This window comes from Aythya fuligula, chromosome 1 (genome assembly GCF_009819795.1).
Source record: "Aythya fuligula isolate bAytFul2 chromosome 1, bAytFul2.pri, whole genome shotgun sequence".
Taxonomy (NCBI): Eukaryota; Metazoa; Chordata; class Aves; order Anseriformes; family Anatidae; genus Aythya; species Aythya fuligula.
In genome coordinates this window covers 93,526,972-93,547,075 of record NC_045559.1, presented here as the reverse complement: position 1 = coordinate 93,547,075, position 20,104 = coordinate 93,526,972, and the positions used below count along the sequence as shown (strand labels likewise).

At 37.7% G+C, this 20,104-nt stretch overlaps 1 protein-coding gene across 7 annotated transcripts in view; it reads right to left on the bottom strand.

Moving 5' to 3' along the window:
• PHLDB2 (pleckstrin homology like domain family B member 2) overlaps positions 1-20,104 on the bottom strand; it is a 63,297-nt gene that overhangs the window by 13,680 nt on the left and 29,513 nt on the right. For 3 of the 7 annotated variants that reach the window (XM_032181267.1, XM_032181277.1, XM_032181285.1), the window contains exons 7-14: positions 15,076-15,204; positions 12,267-12,422; positions 11,339-11,449; positions 10,343-10,432; positions 7,761-7,904; positions 6,779-6,952; positions 5,964-6,104; positions 5,262-5,361 (exon numbers count right to left, since the gene is read on the bottom strand). In XM_032181267.1, the coding sequence (XP_032037158.1) occupies positions 5,262-5,361; positions 5,964-6,104; positions 6,779-6,952; positions 7,761-7,904; positions 10,343-10,432; positions 11,339-11,449; positions 12,267-12,422; positions 15,076-15,204 (1,045 nt within the window). The remainder of the gene's footprint in view (positions 1-5,261; positions 5,362-5,963; positions 6,105-6,778; positions 6,953-7,760; positions 7,905-10,342; positions 10,433-11,338; positions 11,450-12,266; positions 12,423-15,075; positions 15,205-20,104) is intronic. The other 4 variants (XM_032181304.1, XM_032181294.1, XM_032181326.1 and 1 more) reach the window with 4 other exon arrangements.

Below are 20,104 nucleotides of genomic sequence, written 5' to 3'. Positions count from 1 at the left end.
CTTGTCCTTTCCTTGAGTCCATGCAAGAAGTAATGCTTCCTCACAGCTTTGGTGCTCAGTCAAGTTTATAATACTCTCTGCACAATCCTGACCCAAAATGTGAGCTGGTGGCAAAGTTGGAGACTAAAGCGACTGTTACGCTAAACGAAAATCTCCCTTTCAGACAGGAAACCAGATATTTAAGTTAATACGGAAGCATGGGAAAAGTATTGACAAACATACTAAGCTCACACAATATTTTGACTAGACACCATCAAGACACTGTTGTTAGGAAAACTCACTAGAAGTGGGAATATTCTCCTGCCTTATTCTCTACCTGCACTTACATGGCTACTGTCTGCTGTTTTCTTGGATATGTCAGTTAGGTGAATTTCATTTCAGGGAGTCAACTAATGCAGCTCTACCTTAGAAAGGCTATACTATTCTCCAAAAGGTGTATGAAAAGCATGACTAAGGCTGCATAATTAGAGCGTATTATTAAGGATCAAGCCCTCCAAGCATCTCCAAGGCAGATAAATTGTTTCCTCTCCCCTCCCCATTTCACTTTCCTCTGCACAATACAAAGACTTCTTTGTAGACAATTAATGCTGGTTTCCAAGGAACTAATAGAATCGTACTTGCCACTTGAAAGAACGCTACATTTCAATGAAAGTTCAATTGCTCTGATTAGTACAGGAGACAAAAAGGATACAGATGCACTTCAGCATTTACAGATAATAGCATCACACAACACAGATGTTACTGATTTACATGTGCAGTCTGTTTTCTTCCCTTTATTATGGCAAATGCTGCCGTTATTGTAGATACACAATTACCTTTCATACTCGAACCTTTGGAATGACTAATTGCTCCTGCAAAATGGTTTTCAATTATTCATTATGGAAAAAGAGAAAAAATAAATTACTGAAAGAAACTGCATTTACATGAATGTTTTTCTATGGAGCCCTTTGCAAAAGCTGGGCTACTCAGAAATGTTAGTTTCATATCTTGCACTTGACTGAAAAATAAACCCATCTGAAAGGTACAGAGGAATATACGAATATATACGAAATATACGAAGCTTTACGAATACTTTCCAAAAGTCCAAATCCAAAAAACCTCAACTTTTTAATGAAGATAAAGAACCCATTTTTAGGTAAAACATTTGGCAGTTATATTTATGCAATCATGCAAATGTAACTAAACACTGAAAGGCATGTCTCTCTCTATATATATACACTACAGCAGTTTGGTTGCAAAATTATGTGCACTCGCAGAAGCAAAGCATAATGTGATGCTCTCATTTGCTCCTTGTGCCTTAAGCAACAGGCAGTTCACAGCTCAGGATCAGCTGTATACCAACATGAAGATGCCTCTCAAGCAACACATTTCCATTCCCAATTCACACATCACACAGGGAAAATTGATTTGTTAAAGTATTATTAACTGCTCAGGTACCTATTCACAGCACATGCAATTATAAAAGATTCAACTCCTTGTAAGATCCACTAAAAGTTTCCCACAAGCAAACAACACAAGTCTAAGCTAATACAGGACCTAAAATGTTTCCCATTGCATCGGTTTGTATTCTCCTTAGTAAAATAAACTCAACTGTTAATAGACAGACTGTTCAGCAAAATATTACAATATCCGTAAAGCCACAGCATCCAAAAAATCCAAAGGAGTTGTAACAGAATCCCCCCCACAAAAAAAAACAAATATATCACCACAAAATTATAGAGAGGTCAAAGTTATAGGAGAAAAGCTGTTATTAAAAGCAGCACTGTCAAGCACATCAATAAGCAGTACTTCATAAAAAAAAAAAAGAGTCTTGGTATAACATATTCTTTAATTTCCATTATTACTTTTTTTTTTTTTTCTCCTTGAATGTTGAAATTAACGTGTCAAAATATATTTTTTTTTGTATGAAAACATGCCAAACTAGGAAGCCCATGTCTACCTTGTCATTGTCACCCACAGATCTGCAAAGACTTCCAAATTTTCTGCTCTACTTGTTTGGCTATGAGCAAAGAAGCAAAAAAAATAGGCCTGCACAAAGCTGCAGCTCTGCAGTTATTAGCATTAACCAGAAGTTTTGTTGTGACAGTTTGACAGGAGGAACAAGACTTTTTGAAGTACTATCATTATTTTACAATTTTATTTATTTTTTTTTTTAAATCTGAGATTTCAGAAATTACTTGACAGTGCTGATGAAATCAGTACTTTTGCCAAAAAATGACAGGCACAGCCAGGTATAGAGATGTTTTCATACCTTTTCTAGCTTTTCCTGAGTTTTATAAGGGAGTAAAAGGAAAAAGAAAAGCAAACCACTTTGAAAAGCTTCGCACATTGTCTTCACATATATATGTTGCCCTTAGTACTCTGTTTTTCAGTACAGCTTAAGAAGCATATGATTAATCATCTTGCTGGTACTTAACATCTGTCTCAACAGTACTGTTCCCAGAATTGTGGCTAGTCCTATGCTGCTGCAGCTCACAGCTAGCCATCCCCTACCTTGTGGGGGCTAGCACAAGGCCCCCCTCCTATCTCTCCTTACACAGGTACCCACGGGAACTTCTTGAGCCCGTTTCCACCTGTGCAGAGACTGGTATCTAGATTGCATCAAACAACATTTTTTTTTGCATTCTATTTTTTTTTTCCTTAGTTCGCTTAGAAAGGCTTCTCCACAGGAGCTGAATCTGTAAGTACAGTTCTTCAAAAGCACCTCTTGAATGGCTGCTAAGAAATACTTTTTCCATTAATATTTATATTAAAGATGTCTCCTCTTAAGAACAACTGACAGAACACTTAACTCAAGCAATGATTACTGACAGCCACTATTCATTTATTTCAAGGAAAATTTATCAAAGTGTTTCCTGCTGGGTCTCTACTGGATTTGGTCTAAAACTTATTCATAGACATTTCAAGTTCCTGCACAAAGAAATCCATGTTTGAACTCGAGTGGCTGTTCTTCGTTTCCTGACTTCATTTTTAATGCTGATTTTTCTCTCTCAGACTTTTACATTTAGCTTCCTGGACAGAAATGGGAAAAAATGGAGAAAGCAAATCAGAGAAAACTTGAACCATTATTAATTTAGTAATTCCCACATAACACTTCTAAACTAGCTGGGTGACCAGTTCCTCCAAGAACTGCTGAAGACTCTTTCTTCAGATTTATACAAACACAGCAAAAATGTCTGGCCTAGAAGTCGACTCAACACTTTTAAGCCCTGAGGAATGTGCTGAGTCCCTACCACTGCTTCAGGAGCGCATCATCCTCTTTGTCCAGCAGTCTCCATGACCGCGTTGCGGCCTGTGCTCTGAAGGGATGAGGACATGACTAGCTGCCTGACAATGACATCCGTCTTATTCTGAGATCTGCACTATAATGGGATGCCCGTACCCGCAGAAAGAGCGGTGTAGAGACTTTTGTTATGTGCCACTGAAACTAAGGAGCTCTCCCCAGCCCAGAACCACAGTGCTTTAACAAGAGAAAGCAGTTACACTCTTCGAGTTCCTCTGACACAAGTAAATTCATGGCCCTCTACTGTTGAGCACAAAGGGGATAAGCCCTTTGTTAATTTCTTGGAGACAGTCAAACCACAAACAGTCCTTGTATTCCAGTATCCTTCATGTTTTGACTGTCTCTCTGTGTAAACTCTGTGGGAATTCAAATAAAGCTTCTGTCAGCAACGTTATTTCCCTTACACAAAGCTGATGTGTCAGAACAGGCTGTCTAGGACCAGTCTCTTTTCTAGTACAAATTAATCCCCTAAGGCACTCCTCATAACTTACTATTTCCATTCAGACTGTTGGATCATATAAGGAATAATCATCTCCTAGTATGTCAGGCAAAAAAAAAAAATTGCCTATATTCTTAGAATTTTCTTAGTTACTTGGTGACAAACAGAACATAAAAATAAATTGACCCTTTTAAAAAAACTTGCCTGTATTAGATTTGTTAACACTTCAGAATTATGTTTTAGGTCACACATACTCTTCTGCAATCATATTATAGAAACGGTTCCATTTTAACACACAGTCTCTTGCCATCACAATTTAGCCTGGCTGCCCTTACTGATTTTCAAGCTGAAAGTGCTTCCTGCACAACAGCATAATGATGAGTCTCAATGTACTTGCTGGCTATTCCACCCATGGAAATGCATTACATCAAAGAAGCTTTCCATACTGAGTAAGAAGCTCCTTTTGTACCGCATCTGAAAAATGTCAAGCTAAGTTAGACACAATACAGTAGGTCTGTGGAAGGCCTGCTGCACAAATAAAGAACAAAAAGAACACATCACAACCGGATCAGTTCTAGGAAGCAAATATAGTAAGTCATGAACCCTTCTAACAAAGTTCCTTCCATCAATGCATTTAGTCATCCTGGATGACTTCAGTCATGCTTTTTGACTTTTAATACCTGCTATCTCTGACAAGTCCTATAAGAAAAGGATGTATCCTGTCTCAGCTCAAGCTTAGTCAATGCTATATAGGGTCCTCTTGCACTAACTTTTGTGATGATGCAGATACCTGAAAGAAAAGAAACTGACAGATGGCACTGAGGAGCAATTCCTTTTGAAGATGGGACAGTAACGAACAAATGATTTTGTTAAAGCAGAAATTAAGTGCATCACTTTAGGCAGATGAACAGCAGACACGGAATCTCATAGTTTATGAGATCATGTTTCAAAGATCAAGTAACTTTTGCATCCAGAACCATTGTGTTCCTATTCCAAGAGTGCACCTATTTACTCAACATGAAACATCTCTTCTTTCCTATGTTGTAGCCCAAATATTTAAAATATTTAAGACAGGTTACAACACTGCAGTTCTAAGTCATGATATTAAATGCACGTCTGGGGAATTACTTGGTCCAAGCAAAAATATATGCCTCTGAAAAAAGTATTTTGAGATTGTACCATGAAAAGATTTGGGGGGGGGTGCATGGTGGGGGTGAAACATGTAATATCTTTATCTTGCTTCAAAATCACTCAGGTTACCCAGTTAACCCAATGTGTATTTTTCAATGTACTTTTAGTGTTTACTGAGGTATATTTGAAAACCATTTACTTAAACACTACATGCACGCCTATGCCAAAATCTTAATATCTTATTTTACCTATACCTGCAAATTGCATTTAGAGCTTGTTTTTCTTCACCAAAGAGGAAATTTTTATTTGACAGCCCTGTAGACTATAGCAACACCAGTTTCAGATTTATTTTCAGAAAGAACAAATGTTGACTTTTAATAGAAATTAATCAAATAAAAAAGGTCTTACCTTTGTGCATCCTTCTTGATTCTGACTCTTTGGTCATGGTTGCCAAGCAGTGAGGAAGCACACTGCCACAGCTGTTGCTCTGTCCTAATGGTAAATGTCCCTGTAGGGAAGTTGCAAATATTTGTTTAAAACTATACTTTTAAGACTCCTTTTTCGTATTAGCAATTAATGGTAAAATAACTTGATTTGTCATTAATATCATTGTCACATCAATCAGCCCTAGGTATTTCAGTTGTGTGGAGTCTCTATTAAATGAAAACATTTGCAAAGTAGTATTTCTTGTTTGTTGATATACCACGTCACAAATAAGGAATATTGTCACAAATAAGGAATACTGTCACTTTATACACAACCTTGTCCTTATCATCTAGAGGCCTTAGGTAGAAAGGAAAACAGTCTTTTGAGTCTCTAGAATCAAGTTAAACTAACCTAGAAATATAATTCTTGAAATGTACCAATCATAAATGTGTGATTACTATTACAGCACCATGTTTCCAGAGGCCAATATAAAGGCTGGAAGGATGGGAGGTTTCACCTATCTTCCTACATGTTAATAAACATGAATTTCTTTCAAAATCAACGTCAGTTACGAATTAGAGGGATTACATAATTCTACAATAGAGTAGCAGGTAACCTTATCCCTAAACAAAATATAGTTTTATATAAAAATCTGAAGGCCATTAATAGCATGCCACTACGCACTTTAGATGTAACGCTTCGTCCAAGAGTAGCGCTGTTGAAGTGTGGTGATACAGTCGGCGCTGTTTTCTTGCGAGGCAAAGTATCACTCATGTACATGCATTCCCTGTGCTGCTTCTTTCGCTCTTCCAGATTTCTGAAATGCTTCAAATGGAATTTGTTAAACGGTTTTGACAAAAAGAATTGACCTACTTGCTCAGCAATGCTCTATACGGAATATAGTGAAGGCAATAGTCTGGGTACTTCATTGGATAGAAAAAAAATCTTATAGTACCTCCTGCTTCACAGTATTACATAGGATTTCTATAAATATCATAATAAAAAGCATGTTAAGAAAATGCATCACAACCATGTATACTTTCTGTGTATGTGTCCCTGTACCTAAATTACTTTTCTTAAAATTGAAGTCTAGTGTACAAATGGAATTCAATTAAAAGAGAAAAAAACATGCATTTACAAGTTATTCTAATGAATTGGTGACAAAACAGTACAGGTTTTGAGAGGCATTGTTCAAATGCATAGGAAAAAATAATTGAGGATTTCAAATGAAGCCACTTGAACTTTATTTCTGCAAGTCTTCTGACAGTTATAGTGACTTCTAAATATTAACATTTGCCTCTGAATTACTCATATCAGGAGAATTTTTGTTCATTATCATTCTATAATACATTATGTTTATTTTTCAATGAGCAGTGCTTTTAAGTATAACACTCAGCAATATGATCTACCATGTTACTCTAAAAACTCTGCATGTAAATCAACTTCATGGCCACCATAACAACAAATAAATCCCAAGTTATCAGCTTTGAGTCTGTTACCTGTTGTTGCCTGCGGTGTTTCTTAGCTGGCAGAGGAGGAGGTGTATCAGATAAAGGAATAGGATCTACATGAGTAGCCATGACCGCAGGCCAATGGACTGATGGAAGTTGAGCAATAGAGCGAGGAGAAAGAGAGTGAGGAAATACAAATCCAGAACAGAGAGGTGATCTTAGCTTTATAGAAAAAAGAGAAATTACACACAAAGTTTTCTTTTTGGAATTGCTCAAAAGATATGGCACATACAAGCTGAAGTTTTAGCACTGTGTTTGTTGGAGCATTTAGCAGGAAAGGAAATTTGTTGTATTGGAACTCTTAAGTCATATCTAACTACAAGAAGCAGCACAGAAATGCCAAATTTAAAACTAGTTGCTGCCTTCTTGCCACACAAAGGTAGTAGGTGTGTTTACATTTATAAGATTATTCCATTCTTTTAGAAGTGGATTTATTATAAATTTGTTATGGTCATTACAAATTCAAAAACATTACAAAGAATGAGAAAAAGGAAGAGTAAACTAGAGACAGACTGGACAGACTCTGTGGAATAGCTAACATAATTAGAAGCTACCCCTCTCCCCCAGACATTCAAGATATATTGCTTCTATCATCTCACAGGAAGAAAAAGTTATAGAACATACAAAACCAACACCTAAGCACCTCTGAATGAGTAATTAGATGTGTCCACAGACCGTTTCTCCACAGGTGCATTACATTATAGCATTTGACAGGCAAAGATTGTCACTTATTGCTGCTTGGGTCATAATGATTCAGGTTTTTTGGCCTCTGAAGTCCCACCTACACAACTTCAACTTGACTGTTTCTTCAACTTTACTATTAAACCATTATCTGACTTGGTAACTGGCAGATGAGAGTTTGCCTTTGGGACAATTTGTTACATGTTGAATGACAAAATAAATAAATGAATAAATAAAAATCAGCCATGAAAGAACAATGCAAACAAAGGGAAGTGTCTCCCAAACAAACCTCTTTATTTTGTGGCTGGCTCGTCAGCACAGCCGTGGAAGGCTCAGTGGAAACTGCGTCAGCATCTGTGGGGGGCTGAGTGGAAGGGGATATATTCGTGGAATTGCCATACAGCTCACTAATTTCACTTACACTGATATAGCCCTAAAAGGAGGAATTCAGAAGTTAAAAGGAGCAAAAGCGAAAAGACGTGCAAGAGTATTAATGTATCTAGTATGATGAAAGTTAGTTTCGAGCGATACAGCCAGATATTTGTTACCATTGAAATATTTCATCATAAATAAAGCAAAATTGTCATCAGGCTTTTCAAATGTTGAATATTTGGATTCTGAAAACTGTTCTTCATTTAATTCCAAACACATTTATGCGATCAAAAGGCAAACGTACATTAAGTGACCAGGAGATTTCAATAAGATGTAAATACCCCTCAGAAATTGTTATACAGCCCTTTCCTGGAAAAGCAAATATACCAGCATGTTGACATGTCAGTAAGTATGACAATTCACATAATTATTCTTTTCAAAAATGCATAAATTTAGCAATGTATTTTAGCAAAAATACAAATCCTGTTATCTATCAGCATAGTTTTGAATGTATTTTATCATTCTGGCAAATTAGCTATCATACATTGAATACTGCACTCTAGAAATAGGAGATAAATCTCAATTCAGGTACCATTTGATGAACTATTAAATGAGAAGGAAGCTGGGTAAACTACTCAGGTTTCCCGCTAAAAACATGGCCATATTACAGTAAAATACAATCCACTGTGAATAAATGTAAACCCTGCTTAGCCATATTGTAGCACCAGTATATTGGTCACCAAAACTTGGCAAGTCTATGAATGCAATATTGCGTTAATTTTTATAGATGATAAAAGCACTTTCACCACTATATGAAAGAATACTCAGTTCAAACTCCCAACCCCAATGGGAATTCCCACTGTGGTTAAAAAACAAAACAAAACAAAACACAACAAACAAAAACAACAAAACAACAACAAAAATAATAGCAAATGATTTCACAGTGTGTTAGTTCAGGCCTTATTATATTAAATTACAGAAACTGTTTCAAGTCAGACTAGAGATACAATTCATCTTGTCAATGCTGAACTTTTAAATAGCATTGATTTTTTCCTTTCTTATTTAAGTATTGGGATAAGCATTCTGCAGTTCCTTCTCTCATTTACCTTACAGTAAGTCCTAATTAATTTCACTGCAGTGAACTGAATGACACTGCTTGATAATCCACCTCAAAAAAAAAAAAAAAAGTGTCAGGTTCACTTAATGTAGTTGCATTTTGAAAATCTGTTATTAAACAAACCATTATGTGGATATGAAGATAAAATCAGAGATAGTGCCACTTTCTAGAGAAAACAATCAGATTCATCATAGAAGAACAAAAACGAGGCTTGGACTTGCCAAATGTCCTGGTGGGAGATGAGATATTCAGATCACAGTGCAACCTAGGACACTGCAAGTGCAAGCATCTGCAACATGACTCGCAGTGAGGAAGGATGCTCAACCCCACTGACATGTTCTGCAGATCATCCTGGTTCACCAGGAGCTTCAAGGACAAATAAGCAAGATCACATTTCCCAGGTGCTGGTAGGATGCATGGTTGCTTTAGACTTCAAGAGCCCAACTGCCCATCGTGACACCTACATCATTAGATGGGGCAGACCACGTTCAGGGCTTCAATTCAGTCAGACCTCTTAAGCAGAAGCTAATGGACACCCGTCTGCCTATTTGAAACACTAGTTTTTCTGCTTCTCCTACTGTGACTACAACGAATCTGCAAATTGCACATAACAAGTCAAAGCAAGAGGATAAACATGGGAACTTAATAATTTATGTGCTGACTGAATCTTTGTAATAGGCTATGGCTTACGTTACACTGACCTTGTTCACAGATCTTGAGCGAGAGGCTTAACGAAGCATCCTCCAAACTATGAAGTCTCGACAGGGGCAGGTAAACTCTGAGCCTCAACAGGTATTACACAAACTAACTCAAATTTTCAGCAAAAATATTTGGCACCTTTATTCTAACTATTCACAATAATTATGTAAAGATCTCAATAGGTTTCTTACAACCACAATAGCTTCAGGTCTTTAATCTGATGTTTTTTTTAAAAGATCAAAACATACACTTATGCATTTCTGCAGAGCCTTAAAATAAAGAGTGGGTGTGGTGAAAAGGACTCTTTGTAAAATCTTCGGTTCTAAAAGATGACTAAAACACGTTAGTACTTGAACAGAGTTATTCCTGGACCTCATTTTTCTTCATTTCAATGAGGTTTAATTGTCTATTTGAGAAAATTAGATACTCCACACACCCACACTTAAAAATAATTGTTTTTCCAGGGCAAGAGTTTAAAGTGATACCAGTCACATCTGGGAAAATGTCAGAGCAGCTATTTTTGTTCTGCCATGCATTTAGACTTTTATGAATAGCTTTACTAAGTCATTTCATCATCTCCAAAAAAATGCATGAATAGGACTTGACTAAAAACTAAAGTGCTTTTGTATGAAGAGTTATTAAAAGATACTTATGGTTAAGTAAAAAGCAAGAAACCTATTTACCTCTTTTAGACTACTGGGACTTACAGGAAATCCCTTTCCTCCGGAAAGCATGGAATATTTCTTTTCCAGATTACAGAGATTCTCTTTTTCCTGTTAATAACAAAGTTTACATTAAATGCCAACAGCAATGTAGTAAAAATAAATGCTAGCCATTTTCTCAAAAGCATAAAGAAACATGCTGGGATTGAAGGCCAGAAGCTACAAAGCTGAGCTCCAACTTCATTCATTACAGCAGAAACAAACAAAAAATGGAGATACAGAACAAAAACCTAGTGAAAGATTTTGTTGAATATTGAATAACCACAGCCAAACAAATACGTCCTCCTCCAGCATTCTGAAAATGCTGATTCGTCTTAATGAACTGAAGTTGATTTTCCTCATGGTTAACAACAAAACAAACTAGACATGAAAGGTTCACACCAGCTTCTTATTAACCAGATATTAACTGATATAAATAGTTCATCTTCTGGTCTAGTACAAGCTATTACAAGTCAAAAATCATAACTCCTTGTGCCCAGTTTCAGAAATTCTTTGCTGTGTTCTCTGCAAGTATTACATCTCAGGATCTTAAGAGTATGTGCCAGGTTTTGTTTACTGGGTCTTCCACTTTATTTTAGGAACCTACATCAAGGAACAAGTAGACTTTTAGCTTTCATGTCCTCAGTGGTGCTCCGGAAGTTCAGTACCACTAGGAAGCACAGGCTTCAACTAGCTTAGCACCCAACTGTTTAAATCCTTTGAAGAGGTAATGCCTCAAAACCTCTCTACCAAAAAATGCCACTAATATTTTCTGTTAGGAATGATTAATTACAACAGGGCTTTTTTGTTTGTTTGTTTTTTAAAGTTTATAGGATAGAAAAGATGTCTATCCACTTTAATACCGACTCACTAGCTTCTGCAAAATTGATGCTTTTCTCATGTTCTACATTTTTTTTTATTTTATGAAATGCTCTTTTAATATGCATTAAAAACATCTGAAAGACAATAAAAACTTACCCTTTGCAGCATCATTATTAGGTTATTTTTCTCTTTTACAAAATGATCTTGTTCTCTTTGTGCTTGTTGGACAATATGATTAGCTTGTTTTTTGAGAGCAGAAATCTTTTCCTAATAGGGGAAAAAAAAAGAAAAACAAACAATAAATCTCCTTTTACATATTTTATTTTCAAAGCACAAGACAATAAGTAGCAAGGATCCTATTCATGAGACCTCACTCATTCATAAGAGTTAAACAGTAGGAAAAGAAGTTTTTACATGACACCTTACTGCTCTGAAGAAAATAATTAAACAAGATCTAGACAGTTTTTCTGTCTAAATTCTTTTCTGAAGAAAATTATTCTTTATTCTGAAGAAAAGAATTTCTTCAACAGACAAAACAAAAGAACAGTTGCATATATTCTTGGATAATGTGGTGACTAACACCCATACACTGAAAATGGTAGTTCAGAGATGCAATTCCTAATCTCTGAAAAAAATACTATTTAATTGTTTCAAATAGAACCATTACAACTGATTTTAAAGATTAAGATGGTTTTCTTAATTTGACATTCTATTATTACTTTAACAAAATCATTTAACTTCAATCATCAGCATATAATAACTGTAGTTTTGACCACGGCATATGAATCTCCTTGCTTAATGAAGGAAAAATGCTTCAGTACTTTCTGTAGCAAATTTAATGGTTTAATTCTCATATACAAATATGCATACGTTAATTTTATTCATTTGTTCGCTTTCACAGAAACGCAAAATTTGATGTGTTTGCAATGTTATTGGGCTAGCATCTTCAATCTGCTGCAAAAGCTTTTTCAAAAGGAAAAATTTTGCGTAATTTCATGCAGATGGGCAGGCAGGTCGTAGATCTATTTCATCTCCTTTATGCTCAGCAACAAAGATCAAACGTATTGAGTGTTACTGCTTTTACCTTTCTACTGACAATGCTACGCTGATATTCAGCTACTTCACGCAGGAGCTGTTGTGTCAGATTTTCTTTCTCTTCATCTAATCTGCTTTCATGTTCAAGCTGCTGAAATTCCAAATCCTCAAAGTGTTTGCTTTCTATGTCCAATAGATCAGCATCCTTAAGCAAAAAAAGAATAAAAGGATCTTGAATTTACTGAACCAGAGTAGAGATACTTATAAACACACACAAAAAATAATCAGTCTAAAATGGTGCTTATGTACCTCATGCAACATGTTTAGAAGCTCAATGCTTTTAATTATGTAGTGTCATAAGAGAGCAAATAAGGCTAACGGCTATTTGATGTTATCACTCCTAGCATCTCCCCTGCTGATAAAGACACCCTCTGCATTGTAAGGGAGTTGCTTTTCAGTGTTCAGAGCAGGCAGGAGCCTCTGAAGCACCGAGCACATCCTGGCTAGACAGATCGGTACCATGCTGTAGCCTGGTTATGACTCAACCTGAGCGCAAATCGAATTGGTGAGGCTGCTACATGCTGAACTGGAATGGCACCTGCTCACCAACCAAAAAAGTATAAAAATTATAATTCCGGTAACACTAGAGAACCACACGCTGAACGAACTACTTGTGGGAACACACACTCAAATGAAGGAGCACTTAATTTCTTCAAGTCTAGCCCGAGACATAGTGCTGTTTATAACATCAGCCATGCAGCCAAATAAGAGGAAGGATGCGTGGAGTTGCGTGTCCTCTGCACACCACCATCCCCTGCGCAATGCTGCCCAGCCATGCCAGATGTGCAGCCAGGGGCTGCACAGCGACCTCCGGATTGGGACGAAGAATGGTTCCCTGTGCAAATACACAATGAAGGACACTACTCATCCACACAGAGATGTTAGTCAGTAGGTATACCTTCTACAAGCCCTCAGATGTCACCAGACTTTGAATGAAGTGGTTTCCCTGCCCAACAGGAAACGTGTGCTCGCTACAGGCACTGGAGAGCAGCCATCAGTCAACAGTCCGTGCAAACAATACCACCTGCCCACTGCCATCCCAGCCCAGACTCCAGACCCACATTGCAGTCAGATGCTGCAGGAAAATTCACTGCTCGCAACCTGGGCACAAAGCACCAAGCAAGTGAAGTCTCAGAGCTGAAGCAATAAGGGAGTTCACCACCTTCACACCTACCATGTTGGCAGTAAAGTAGCACGACATAATCTACTTCAAACAAAGCTATTTAATCCTACACAAGGCTGAGTTTCAGGGAAGAATAATATTTTCCTATTTTGAATAGCATGCTTATGATAAAGCCATAACTTTTCTCACACTTTATATCCATTTAAGAGGTACTGTGCACTATCTTAGTGGCAACTTCTACTACTCCAGCCACAGCAGCCACAGTAAACTCTCAGTCCAACTGGCCTGGAATAACATGCAATAGAACCAAACGTACATTTAATGGTACACCCACATTTGTCCCATTTTCAAATCCAAGACTGTTATTAAGTCAGCTTGAAATGAAAAAATATACATGTAAATATTTAACCAAATAGAATTCTAGAAGCTTCTTGGTAGTCAATAATGAAAAAGGATTTACTACTACCCCACAGCAACAAGTTTGTAATTTGTCGTGCATTAATACCTTCAAGTACATGACTGCACAGGAAAGGCTTCTTTCCTTTCAATACTTTTGGGATATTATTGCCTTTTTTTTTTTTGGTAACTTAAAAAAAAAACTTAAATGTCTACAAAAACACCAAATAACTCAGTTAGTTACTACAGAATAATTTAACATTGTTATTTCCAAAGTTGGACTTCTTCACTTTTTGCTTCTTGAAAAACAAAACAGAATTCTACAAATAAAATGTAATCTAATTATTATATATTAACAAATAAGTATTAAGACTATTTCCTATAAAATGAAAGATTAAAAATCTTATTACTGATATAAAAAGTCTCAAGCCAGGAAAAAAAAAAGTTTCTCTTTCACCTGTCATCTGGTGCTTTCAATATTGAAGCTTTGAAAATGATTTCCCCCCTATCGAAGTCAGCTCTATATGCTGCATAGCTGACATAAAATTAATTGATACTAAAATCTTCCACAGACAACAGACGTACTTGAACTGACAATAGTGTAGCTTTTTGGTTACAAATAATACATAATGAAATCAAATTGCAATTAGACTTTATGCAAAGATTGAAAAATAAACAAAAACACAGATGTCCAACTCTTGAAAATGTAGGAAAAATGAAGTGGTTAAAGTAAGTGATATCATCTTCAAAATTAAATATTCATAACACAGTTCATGCTACAAGTTATTTTGTGCTGAAGAAAAGATGTTATCCATGACCTCACAGAGACAGCAATTTAGAACATTGCAAAGAAAGAGCACATCAAACAGGATTAAAAAATAATGGGGGTCAAGTGCTAAAACAGCTGATCCCACTAACCAAAACTCAATATTATCTGCACGAGCAAAGATTAGAAGAGTAATGCACTACTGTCCATCTAGACATCACACTTCCAACAGCCTTCATGCAATCCAAGAGGCATAAGGTGCTAATTAAGGTTAAGTAGCTTTAAAAACATTCAACGCAAAATGATTTCTAATCCACCCATTTGGGCTCTACTTCTCTACCACTATGCAAAATATTTATTACAAGCATTCCACCAGAAGGAAACCCTCATGACAATTCTAAGTTTCAAAATATGTTCAGGCACTTTGTTGGATACTTCAAGCAGAATATGTTACACTTAACTCTAAAATCAACAAAAAAAAAAGTTAATGCAATCTTGAAACTTGCTACTGACCCTCTTCAGCTGCTGCTGTAATTGTTCCCTCATGGACTCAGGGCAATTATCAAGCTGCGTCTTCTGCTCGGAGTAAAGCTCCTGAAGCCTCTCTAGTTTTTCCCTCTCAGCATCAAGTTTTAATTTTTCCTGAAGCATGAACCAGAAAATAAACAGAATTACCTTCAAACTCAAGCAGGTGTTAGTGACTATGACAGTGTGAGGCAAAAACTTAATGAACAGTTGAAGCACATAGGTCACAGACAGAAACCACTTGTTAGTTGAAATGCAATGATGGGATTGCAAAATAAACAAAATAAAACATTAATCATTTTAGTAGGGTAATTAATTCTCTCCCTTGTCACTGTGCTTTGTTCCCTTGTCTGGATGATGCCTTTAATGCCCACCGCTTACATGCGTGTCTCACCTAATGAGAAAAAACGTGGAAATGGTATCCATGTTAGTCAGGTAACTGATGAAGGAGAGAGAAAACAGTGTTTTTTAGAAAGCAAAATGGATGGAAAGTGACTGTAGTCTGGCAGTGAGGGGAAAACGGATTTTCTCAGGAGAATGAAGTAAATGCTTATGTGCTTCTAGACAGATAAGTACCCTTAGCAAGCGATGAAAACACAGAATGAGACAGAGATTTGTGATTTGATAACTAGTCCAGGAAATCCTGTTGCAGCAGAAACATGAAATGATTTAACAAATAGATTCATTGGCTTCAGGATACAGGAACTGTAAACTGCTCTCTGGGGTCAAAGGGGATGCTCTACAAGAGACTCCTCATTCTCTTGTAACTAGCTCAGCTTTCTTCTCATTCCACTACAGCACCACCACTCAAAGCACTGCTTATCACCAACAAAAGCCTTTATCTTTTAAAGCTTTAATAAAACACCACTTGTTTTGTGTGCAGCATTGCTCTGAAGACTGGCTGCAGATCACTTAACGCTGCCTTGTAGACTACTATTTGTTGGTGGACCCAAATTTGGGTACCAGTACACCAGCGTACAGAGAATTCTTTCAGTACCTTTTACTTGCATGTGCACTGGCCAACACAGCAAATGCATTTCCCTCAACTGAGCAATTAATAACCTGAAAAACTAGCATGCCTGATATGCCATAAAAACTGAAGGGATCGAATAAGTCTCTGGAGCCTCACTTCCTACTACCTGCCCTAGAGTCACACTGTACAGCTCCTTTTATCTGTTTGTTGTTGTTGTTGTTTTGTTTTGTTCTGTAGTTAGGCATCTCTTCTCAGATGGTCTCTAACTCTCCTCAATAATCTGAAGTTCAGTGCCAGCCCAAATATTCCAGCTTTGTCTTCTGGATGCTCCAAGAAAGTTGAATTCTGCCACGGCACTTACTCATTAGTCCTCTTCCCAGTCCCAACCACTAAAGTCAAATGCATGGCTCAACAGGTGCTATACAAACAGCCTAGCAGCACCCTTATGGCATATGCCACAGAAAATAAAATTATTTTAACCTGCAGAACTTGCCATTTCAAACTGTGGGATGGTCTTTTCCCAAAATCTTCTCTTTGCTGTTCCTGACAAGGTTCTCAAACTTGTATGCATGGTGGAGACACAATAACAAACTTACATTAGCTTCCTGCTTTATAGTTAGATCTCTAAATCTGAGTGGGGTTGGTATATGGGATTTCCTTTTCCCAGTATTTAAAAAAACAACAACAGCAGGAAACATTCACAGTCAGTCCCAATGTGATCTAAATTCCCAACTCTGCTGTTTTCATTTACATGTGCACCTTCTCAGCCCATATAATTAGATAAACAGAATGCTGAACACAACAGTTGGTTGGGTTTTGTTCTTAAGCCTGTAAAAGTGAGCAACTAAGCCAGCATATTCAATTACCTGTCCTTCCTGTGCTAGCTTCTTGCAGCAGCAGCAGGGCTCAGAAATACAGAGGATGACACACATGCAAGCTGCACAGCGAGGGAGAAGCATGCAACTCTTGGGATGCCACCTCTAGACCTCTGTCCCCAAGGAACTCCATTTGCTGAATCATCCTTACTGCCAGCACAGAAGGGAATTATGAATAAATCAGTAGTTCCCCTCCTCACAAACTCTCCTGTTCATTTAATGTTCAGCCTACAGTCTGCCACATTGCTAGGCAGGCGTAAAGGGGAAGACAGAAACAAACCAAAAGCCCCAAGGACCACTGTGACCTTAGTTACAGTATCGTTCCTCTGAAGCTATTAATAACTCCCCAAATGCCAATGTGCTGCAACAAAAACACTCATTCATTAACAAGCAAGTCAACCCTTGAGTGTGAAGAGACATCATCAGCCAGAATAAAACTCGCTGAGAACCATGCCAGAGATACTATTACTTCCCTCAAGAAACTAGGAATGTATTCCTTTGAGATTGAAAGCGATACTCATCTGTCCTATTTATAGCGTAGGAAGTACTTACATCGCAACAAACTGGCTCCCTCGAAACGTGCAGTCTTACAGGAAATATCACTTTCAGCAGCGAGAGGCATTATACGTTTTGCAGCTGTGGAGTTCAGATCACCAACATCTCTCATTTTGCCTTGGTAAAGCTCATTTAATTCACAACAATAATTTGATAAAGAAATTAATGATCAGATTAATATATATATTTTTTAAAGAATCTCTTCTATAAATGGATCCAGGTGAGCTCTGTCAGAAGGGAAGCAGTGTTTAAGCGTTTAAGGTAGGTGCAGGGCCCAGCTGCAGGCCCAGGGCTGGCAGTGCATGCTGTTTGCTCAACAGGAGGGGCACAACATGAGGAGAGCCCATGTGCTCCACCAGCACATCCTCACCTTAACCACCTGGGTTCAAGCTCTCAAAGGTTTTACTACAGATAACTGCCTCCCAGTGTCCACTCCAGAGCATTCTTTTCCAGAGAATTCTTGAGGCCCTGCTTCCACAGAAGGGAAGTAGAGCTCAGTAAAGCACAACACCTAGTCTTAGCCTGCAATATGTGCTGTCTGGAGATGCAGGTTACATGAACTTGGGGTCAGCCAGGACAGATAGCAGGACTGGAAGGTGTTTTTGTGATGCTGGGGCACAGCCTGGATCAGTTTTGAGGGATACCCGGATACCATGAAGGACAGCAGCAGAAAGAAGTGAGGTATAATGCTATGATCCCCCAAAAGCAAAGACAGGATGTCAACAGAGCTCCCACGATATGAACACAGACCCTAAGTGATTAACATGGGCCACAACAGGAATTCAACCTTTAGATCTGGTAGAACTGATTTTAGGGGAAAATAAAGAGAGAGCAAAGAACATATATCCAGTACATATATCATCATCTCATAGATAACGAAGACACAGAGGAGATGGGATGAAAGCACTTAAAGACAATCATAGCCACTACAAAAATGGAAGCAAAAGAACGGAAAGAGACAAATCGCTTCAGTGCTATTGCCTGTGGTTAAGGATGCCCTATGTCTGATCAAACACCGCTACTTAAAACCCCAGCTCCTTCTGCAATGGAGTCTCACAATCTGTCACACATCCCATTCTGCTACTGCAGGCAGGCTAAAATTGTAGAGCAGCATGTGTCTGCATGCCCATGTGCCTTCTGAACCAACCCTCTCACCTGAGCTGGTAGGCTCTGCAGAAATCAGACAGAGCAGATGTCTGAGGAGCTGAGAAAATTTCTCCAAAATCCAGATTAAAGTGTAAAAACAAAGCAAGAAACCCAACACTTTTACTAACTCACTTCAAAATAGATTGTATGGCTGGGTGAATAGGGCTCATTCTACAACCTTCAAAACAAACAAACAAACAAAAACATGGTACGTATTATTTTCTGAGAGGAACAGAAACTGCAAAGAAATGCCTTTACACCCAGCAGGCTGTTCTACTATAAAATGTTCCAGCCTGAAGTAGTCCAAAATCTTCCTCGGTCCAACTCACCTCCAACTCATCTCGTTTTAAGGTAGCAAGGTCTCACAACCCACCCCAAGCTTCACGCATGTATGCTGTCTCTCAGATTGGAAAAAGCTAGTCTCAGAGCTTTCTCAGAAGTAAGGAGAAACATATGCAGCTCTTTGTTCTGAAAAGCTTCTTCATATCATCCTCATGTTTTCACCTCTAGCCAAACTTTGTTCTTATACACTCCAGAAGAACATTCCTCCCTATTTTCCCAAAACCTACAGCAAAGAGAAGCACCACAAATGCTACAAGTGGAGGAAGAAAGAATACAGAAATAATTCCTTTCCAATTGAAGCAGTATCATGATACAAGGTTTGTCAATTCAATAAAACATTTTGGAGAAGAAGCAGCAGAAGACCAAGAAAATTTGACCTTATCAACTCACTGATAAAACCGGTCTAACTATTGCCATGGATTTGTAAGAAAATAGTCCACTCCCTAACAGAAAGCAGGCTTGGAAACCTTATCTTCTCTTCAGTGGTTACTCCCTGAAAGGGACAAACTGTGTGTTTGGGGAAAGTGTTAAATTTGAGGTCTACCAACTCTTTATGTACTGCAAATTGAAATCATTTCCAATGCTATGGCTGATAAAAATCAGACCACACACATCTCTGATTAAAAAAAATACTGTTGAAATGAAACAGATCCTCCTGTACACAACCTGCACACGTGCTCCTCTATTTTTAGACTATTCTTTCCTGCATTCTTTGGTCTCTTTCAGAAAAGATGTATAAAAATTGTCATGACTCGGCTATTTGTCAATAAACCCCCATGAGCATTGTGAAAGAAGCCTTTAAAAGGAACAAAAAATGTATGCCAGGCATATAAAAAGGAGCATAATATGATGGAAGAAGGTTATTTCACAATAGTTCTTTTTACTGTACAATGAGTAACTAATTTATTACATACATCGTAACACTGATGGAGTCTGTATGAGAGATCTCAATGGTTTCGTTCCACAGCAAGTACAAAGCTAGTGTTTAAAAGCATTTTACATCAGAGCAAGGCATGCCTCTGCTTGAAATCAACAGTCACAACAGTAGCACACGTGAACTTGATCTTAAGACAATTCAAGGCTTTTTCTGAATTTCTAAGCTCATCCTCTGACTGTTGCAATGTGT